General features: G+C 33.2%; 1 protein-coding gene across 1 annotated transcript; it reads left to right on the forward strand.

The window, feature by feature from the left end:
• The first annotated feature begins 3357 nt into the window (after positions 1 to 3357).
• On the forward strand, positions 3358 to 4300 carry LOC149553935 (uncharacterized). Its single transcript, XM_089789269.1, has one exon. It carries the CDS (start codon positions 3536 to 3538, stop codon positions 4211 to 4213), a length of 678 nt encoding a protein of 225 aa, XP_089645395.1. The 5' UTR covers positions 3358 to 3535; the 3' UTR covers positions 4214 to 4300.
• Positions 4301 to 8576: the final 4276 nt, after the last annotated feature.

Consider the following 8576-nt stretch of genomic DNA (forward strand, 5'->3'; position numbering starts at 1 on the left):
ATGCAAGTAGTGGATAAGCCCTAACTAATAGAGTTAGACAAAAATACCAAAAAAAAAAGATTAAACAAAATTATCATTGAAGCTAAAGCAAGATTGAAATCAATAATAGAATGTTAAAGACAAAAACCAAGAAGCATCCACTTTAAGGACCCATTCATTTGGAGTAAGATGAATTAAAAAGAAATAAAAGACAAGTTTTAATACACCATCAATGGAAGTCCTATAGATGACATGTCTCTTGCTCTTTGTGAAGCATTGTGCTTTCATTGCTCTACATCTATTTCTTGTAATTTTTGAAGAATAAAATTGTAAGGATCACATCACACAATGGATAATACAATTACAAAAAAATTATTTAATGCTCAAATTAGTTTAGAGGGAGTATTTCACCACAAGCACTACTTTTAACATATTAATTGCAAATAAGGGGTGAAACTTCATAAAAAGCTTAAAACTCTCTTTCATTGCTATTTTGGGCCATCATTGGTTATCCAAGTTTTCAAGTTTTTTAAAAACTAATAGAATTTCATATGGCACTAAGGCCTTGACTATGACATATTGGTGATTAAGTGCTTTTGGATTATCTCTAACTATCTCAACCCACACTTTGTTATGCTGCCCTCTTTAACCTTACAACTAAAAAAGACAACTAGTTTAACCAACAAATCAATAAGAGTTTTCTTGGTTTTCCAGTCCCTAAGCTCGACATTTCTATATCTATTTTATAGCAAGGATGATTTGCATTTCTTGTATCATTTTCACTCTACAAGTCTCCCAATTGAGCCTATAATGGAACTCAATCCCCAAGTATTTGTATTCTTCCACAATTTCTAATGGACTGACTTTGAAAAGAATGTCATTATGTTTCTCCTTCATGAATGAGAGCTCCATCCCCCTAAAGAAACAAAAGGCAATTAAATGATTAGAAAGGAGGATTTGGTATTATGGCACATGTTCTTACCCACTAGACTCAAGGAAGGAGGGGTAAACAATAGTTATCAATCCCTATAGCTACAAGCCCAAAGAGGAATAATAGCAACAAAACATTGAATAAATAAAGTTTGCATTATAAATAAAGTTTGCATTATGTGTCCATGCATTTGAAACGAAACCACACAAAAGGGAAAACATGTATAAGACATCAATGTTTTTGCAAAATTGAAAGGGAAACAAATAGAAGACCACACAAAGAGAGTTGAACAAAATACTTGCGACAATAGCAGGACACATATTAACAAAGTGAGACATAATTTAAAACTGTAATGCCATTAGAATTGAGATGCAAAATAGAATGTTGAAGATGAATTGGACAAGAATAAGGTAGGGGTCCTATGGGAAGGGCTTGGGCTCTATTTTTGTGGAGTAGGTGACCTTATGATAATTTTCAAGGGGGGCTTAAGGTTTATTTGGAATCTTTTCCTATAAAATAGGAGGTCCTACCTTTTAGCCCTCTCAATTTATGGTGAAAATGGGGTGGTGCTGAAAATAGCTCCATTAGCTTAGGGAAAAATTTTGCCATTTGTCAACAACTTATTCTTCATTTTTTCACCAAAATGAAATAACCTCAACAAACAAATCTATGAAGAAATATTTTTAAAATTCATCAGACAACCAACCTCCTTGAATTTATGAGCTAATTTTTAAAACCAGATTCACATATAAATCTATAGAACCGCTTCCCTTTTTAAATATTCTTAAAAATATCTCAATGACACCCGCTTTATTTTTTTAAGGAAGCAAGTGCCCATGGGACCCTAGCCTGAGAGACCCTAGCCTAAAGACATGTTTTAATACACCACCAAGAAAATAGACCAAACCCACATGCAAATTGACCACTATTCGTCTTATAGATGACATGCCTCTTGCCCTTTGCCACTGCGCTTTCATCATTGTAGATCTATTTCCTTTTATAAGGTGAGCACCTTACACAACAAAAGATAAAATTACCAAAATTTCATTTAATGGTCATATTTGTTTAGAGGGAGCATTTTACCACAAGCACTACTTGAATTGAGTAGAGATTGGTTTGAGTATTTTAATGCCTTTCATTTTAAGTTTTAACAAAGATATTGATTGTCAAATGTCTATTGAATAGAAATAATTAGAAATATAAATATCTTATTAGTACCTATATTAATATAAATATATTTATTAGAATTAGTAAAACAAGTTTTTAAATTTAGAAAAAATAACATAAATATATATATTATAAAATAATATAATTTATGACATGTATTATTATTATTATTATTTTTTGATTGATAAGAGCCCGAAGACAAGATTAATTATTATGTATTATTATTAGTTATTATTTTATTAAGCACGCGTAGATTTAAACCCAAGACCTCTTTAATAAGAGGCTCATAATTTACCATTGTGTTGTAGGCTCTTGCATATAATAAATGACATGTATTATTATTATTAAATAAAGTACTAAATTGTATATAACAAAATTGATAAGTAGGAGATATTTATTAATAAATTTGGATATTTATTAGTCCCTGCCTATACATAGGCAAGGTACTAATGTTTTTGTTTACCACCCTGCCCCCCCGCTAATTTGTGCAACCCAAAAAAAAATACTAAGTTCTAAAGTTCAACAAACTTTATATTTTTAAATTAATTTATATTGATTTATTACCTTTTTCTAATTGGTCCGTTGCATTTTTGGTGGGGTTTATTTTATTTTCCCACTTCAAAAAATACAATATTTTCTAACATGCATTAATGAATTCATTAATTACAACTCTATCTTTTCCATATTTGTGACACGTTCATTATTAATTACAACTTTATCTTTTGCATATTTGTCACAAGTTCATTAGATTTCTAAAAAAGTCATGTTTTTATCTTCCGCAACAAAAATAATGTCTTATCAATACTAATATCACAATTTTTAGCTTTCAAAATAGTTTTTAAAAATGTTAATATATTTTAAAAATTAGTTTTTATATAAATCAATAATTATTAAATTAATTTTTTTATTAAAATATATTATTGCTATTAAGAGTTGTATTGTTTTATATATATAGACTTTAGTATATATTAATTAAAAAATTAAAAATAATTAATTTCTAAATTTAACTTATCCAATAAAATTTTAAATTTTTTAAATTTATTGATTAAAAATCTATTAATTCAAATCTGTGATAATGCAATTAATTAAGTTGTATATTTTTAAATAATAGCTAGTCGCCACTTTATTCTAATAAACTAAAATTCAAAATATTAATTAAAAATTTAAAATAAATTTGTTAAAATTTATAACTTCTCTTTTCAAAACCATAATTTTAAATATTGCGTCCAATTTGTTTCCCAAAAACTCCAGCGTTCAAAGAGCTCTGGTTAATAAATTTAAATGTGATATTTTACCGTTTTATAAGTTTTGAGCCCATCATATACTATTCAGAAGTGCGAAAAAAGGGCCAATAGGGCATCAAATTCCAGGCCTGCTTATGTTTTAGGTCTTCACTCAGGAGTTCCACGAGACCTTATTTCTGGTATTGGAGGGTAGCCAATGAGGTAAGGAGGGACAATGAAGTTGCTGGTGCAGAGGCTGCTATGTGCAGCTGTCATTTTGGCTGCTCCTCTCCTCCTCCTGCTTTTGTCCTCCCTACACAATCAAATTTTCTCATGTATTGATACTGGTAATGGAGATCAACATTTTCACCAGTTTCAACACGAGGAGTCCTGTCACGTAAGTGAAGAGCCTTTGACGAAAGAAAATCAGCGAAAAAAGTTGTGGGCAAGTAAGAATTGGAAGGAAAAAGTAGATTCCATGTTGGCATTGTTCAGGGGTTTGGATGAGAGGGTTGTGCTTAGTCACAATACCAAGGCAATTTGCATTTCCGCTGGAATTGGGCAAGAAGTAATGGCATTGAGACAGATGGGTGTGGAGGGTGCTGTTGGAATTGAGGTGGTTGAATCCCCACCGTTAGTTATTAGAGGAGATGCACATAAACATCCTTTTGCTAATGCTACTTTTGATCTGGAATTTAGTTCACATCTATCTGATGCCCTTTTTCCTGCTAGATTTGTTTCTGAGATGGAAAGGACTCTCAAAACAGGAGGTCATGCTCTCATCCTGGTTCCCTTCTCTTATCCGATTGATCAGATCAATGCCCTATTTCATTCATCTCAGTTGGTTTGTACAAAAGATGTTACTCTCTCTGGACTGCGCTCCATTCAATTGCTTTTCAGAAAGGGTATTTAGGTCTGATTTTCATACGATTTCTGTAATTGAAGAGCCGGTTGAAAATGTTATTTGATACGCACTCTGCTAAACTTCTTTTTCTCTTTATTTGGGGGTTTTGTGAAAATGGTAATTCTGGTCTAGCTTATGGTGCGGGTCTAAGATCTTGATAATCACTTATTTCGTGTCGAAATAATAGAATCGTTTCACAAAAAAAAAATGATACCCCCGTTCTGAGGAGCGGAGCGTACAACTTTGCACTCATTACTGTCTATGGCAAAGTATTCGGGTGCCTTAATAGTTATTTATTTTCATAGACTTGTCATAATTTATAGATATGTACACTTGGATGCTGGTTCTTGGCTAAAATTGCGAGCTTAGTAGAAAAGTTCATCTACCTATATGATACAAGACGAATTGCCAACTGTGATGAATGATGTAGCTAGGAAGTCTGGACATATAACTAAACCAGATAAACGTAAAGGATTGGTTCTTGGGTTTACTGGTGAGCTCCATCAAGATTTATGATGTCTCCTAGCGTGCCTTTCACCCGTATCTTCTTTACAGAAATGGTATTTAAAGGGATGAGGCGAGGGTTAAGTACTTAAAGTTGTTGGCACAATAGTTACGACTTAGAAGGCTGAAGGATATCTTTGTTACAGCAGAACCTTAGGGTATATTTTTTGAAATAAAGAATGAAAGAAGATTTTTAAAGACTTTTAGGAGACCATCAGTCTAAGGGACCATGAATCACAGTCTTATACAAACTCCATATTCCTTTCCATATCTAATCTCCTGTTATGAATCTTGACAATCAAACTCGCAGCCTGCTCAATCTTATCCTCCTCAAATAAACTGTGCATACTGCCTGCTTTCTTTGATGTTGTGCTCAGATGTCTTCACATACCATGCACTTTATGAGAAAGTGCCATTCAATCTCAATTGCATCTTTTTTTATCAGAACCTGCAAATTCTCTCCTCCTACTGTGGGCCTTTTCTGTCTAGCTATCTTGCATTTGAAATGAGTTGAACCCGTTCTCAGCTGAGCCACTAACCATATCTTTAATATTTGATCCTAGATAATCTTTATCACCTTGTTCTTCTCATGGGTTGAACACTTCGATATAATGTGTCTTTTTCCGACCCATGTTATTAGACCAGATGGCAGTCTGAAATTTTCTCACGACATTCTTTATTTCCACATTGGTATGAGTACAATCTTGTAGCTTGATGCTCCATGTGCTCACCACTTTATGCTTTGTCTCCTTTCTGTGAGCCAAACTCTCTTTCATTGCTATTTTGGGCTATTGTTGGTTATTCATGTTTTCAAGTTTCTTTAAAAAGCTTATTAACTGAGTAATCGTTGCCACCTTCACCAGGAAACTACTCGCTTCCGCTAATAGAATTTCATATGGCACCGAGGCCTTGACTTTCACATTGCTAGTGAAAGTGCTTTTGAATCCTCTCTAACTGTCTCTACCCACACTTTGTTATGCTGCCCTCTTTAACATTGCAGCCGAAAAGGACAACTGGTGTGACCAGCAAACCAATAAGAATTTTCTTGGTTTTCCAGTCCCCGAGCTTGACATTTCTGCATTTATTTTATAGCAAAGATGCTTTGCATCCTCCTTGTATCCTTTTCGCTCTACAAGTCTCCCAGCTAAGTCTATAATGGAAGTCAATCCCCAAATATTTGTATTCTTCACAATTTCTAATGGACTGTGTTCGAAAAGAAAGAAAGTATGTTTCTCCTTTCTTTTGAAAGAAAAAATCATGACTTCGTCTTGGTAATGTTCATCTGCATTCCCACTTCTTGGCAAAAGCATTCCAAAAGCATTCCAAAGCCTTTAAATAATCTTTTAATCCCTCAGTTGCTATCAATATTAAAATAAGATTGCTGGCGTATAAAAGAAGCTTTACCACAAACCTAACCAATACCTAACCAATTGGAAGAAACCAATGTAATGGGGTCTTAAATTTACAATGTGATGAAAAGTAGATGATACCAATGTAATGCGGTCTTAAATTTACAATGTGATGAAAAGTAGATGATATTCTTCAGGGAAAGTACCTTTCCGGCTTTACTATTTTCTTTGAGTCCTTCCCTTGCAAATATCTGAAGTCTTCTATCCATGGTAGGTACAGAACTTTTTCTCTAGCTAGAATAATCAAGATTGAAAAGCTTATAACATGTAGCACAAAATCATTTCTCATCACAAGTGGATCAAGTCTTTCATTTGAAAGGAGGAGTTTTACATGCAATCAAAGAAGGGACAATTCATGGTACTCTTGAAAGTTGAATTTCATTTATCAAGCTCTAGCAGGAGTAATATGCTTAAAGAATAAGATCTATAGCTGTGTGTATGGCCAAATCTGTGTGAAAACAAAATTTTATATTGACAGATAAACTTCGGAAGGCATGCCTCAAGCCAGAAAGTGACAGTTTTGTGTTAAATCTGGATCTGAAATTCTGGGACGGTAATATTTTTTGATTGGTAAAAGGCAAATGCCTTGTTTTTATATTTCAAAAATTTAATTTTACAAATTGTTTTTTCCTGTTTAAAATGAAGATGCTGGGGGAAAATGACGGGGAAGAAAATCCCTAATATAGCTCAAGACCGAAGTCCTGATCTAGGTAATACATATGCCCCTCAAATTTCATGGGGAATTTAAAAGGTATACCTTCTTTTTTACAAAATAAGTTTTATACATTTAATAATCTCCCTATTTTTGGGATAAAAATATCTCTGTTACATAAACGTCTTTGAATGGTTTTGATTACATTTAATTGAGTTGAGCTTCTTCCTGTCCCATTGCTTCAGAGGTCAATCCCTGTTTATATTATCTCCCTTTAGGTTTGGATTAAAGTCTATCCCTATTTATATTATCTCCCTTCAGGCTTGGATTAAGGTTTCATGAACCCTTATGAATTAAAAGCCTCTGTCATTTCAACTAAAACTTCAGACTCAAGGTTTTAGATTAAGGCAAAAACAGGGTTTGAAGGGATCCGAAATCCTTTAACAAAAGCTAAAGATCAGTTTTAAGCACTATCTGATTTTACAAGGACTTGAAACTTAAAAAGCATTAAAACCCAGGTTTTACAAGGACCTGAAACCTCAAAAGTAAAAGAAACAAACTCAGGTTTTACACATAGAACCAGCAAAACAGTCCAGTCCAGCAACCAGCACACCAGCAACCCCAACTAGGACTACAGACTCAAGATTATATGTTAGTTAAAAATACATTTAATGAAAGATAACATTTTAATAAGCCGTTGAAATTTAGAGCTCATAAACACTTGATACAAAAAGCCCTGTTTTTGTTTTATTTAATAATTCCTAAAGCCATGGTTGTATCGATTAAGGGTCGAGAAGATCTAATATTCAATGAAGAATATTTTTTAAGTTTTTAAATTCCATTCCTTATATCTAGTACTATTCCTTAAAATTAATGTTAAGTCTTAGAGGATAGTATTGAATGGAATTTGTTTTCATGACCTGTATTTACATTTATTGAAGCTATAATATTATCTTAATTGCCTCTGATTAAATTAATAGTGGATATGTTGATGATTGGTTTTCACTTTTTAATTGAGAAGGTCAACGTTAAACTTTTTAGTATCTTGGACAATAATACTATTCCAACTCAAAACTGACCCAATCTTATCATGTGCCTATCCCTATATTGTGATTGGATGATAATATTTATTGACTGGCAGCTAGAGGTCTAATATTTTTGGGGTTGTAATATCCTATGGATCAATAATACCAATGAACAAAAGCATCGGAAAATTTATAGGGAAGATGAGATTAAAATTCTCCTCTGAGGTTATTCATGTAGGCCTTTAGTGACAAGTCAGACTGAGAATATCTTTCGAGGCAGAACCTGGTTCTGCAGGAGTGCTGCGCTCTTCTGATAAATTTTGGAGCTTCAGATTCAAATGAACTGAAGAAATGTCCTCTAGGGTGCTCATTTGGATTTGACTATTTGCTTTGCCTCATCATCTGGTCTGATAATGACTTCAAACAAAAATAATTGGAGAATTTATGAGAGGCTAATAAATTCAACTGAAACAAATGGAGTAAAGGAATCTGATAGTTAAGCTAGAATCTGTGTTGAATTAGAGTCGGATCAGTCTTTCAGAAGAGCAATTTGGTAGGAGGTCTGAAGTGGATCTGCTCAATTGATAATGGATATTTCCCTTTCAATGCAGAATACGTCATGAGTATGGTCACCTTGTTAAGGAATGCACTTTAGGTGAATCCACGAAGTGACCAATAAAAATGAGAAATTCAGAAAAACCTGGAAAAACAGAAGATGTTGGAATTTGATGAACCGAAAAGAAAGCATATGTTCAAACACAAATGGGTCAAAAAAGGGTAAA

The sequence above is a fragment of the Cupressus sempervirens genome, chromosome 6, assembly GCF_028749045.1.
Source record: "Cupressus sempervirens isolate cs-2001-9-10 chromosome 6, ASM2874904v1, whole genome shotgun sequence".
Lineage (NCBI taxonomy): Eukaryota > Viridiplantae > Streptophyta > Pinopsida > Cupressales > Cupressaceae > Cupressus > Cupressus sempervirens.

Bases quoted from the DNA above. Each gene is read 5' to 3' on its own strand.
- LOC149553935 (XM_089789269.1), top strand. From the start codon at position 3,536: ATGAAGTTGCTGGTGCAGAGGCTGCTATGTGCAGCTGTCATTTTGGCT.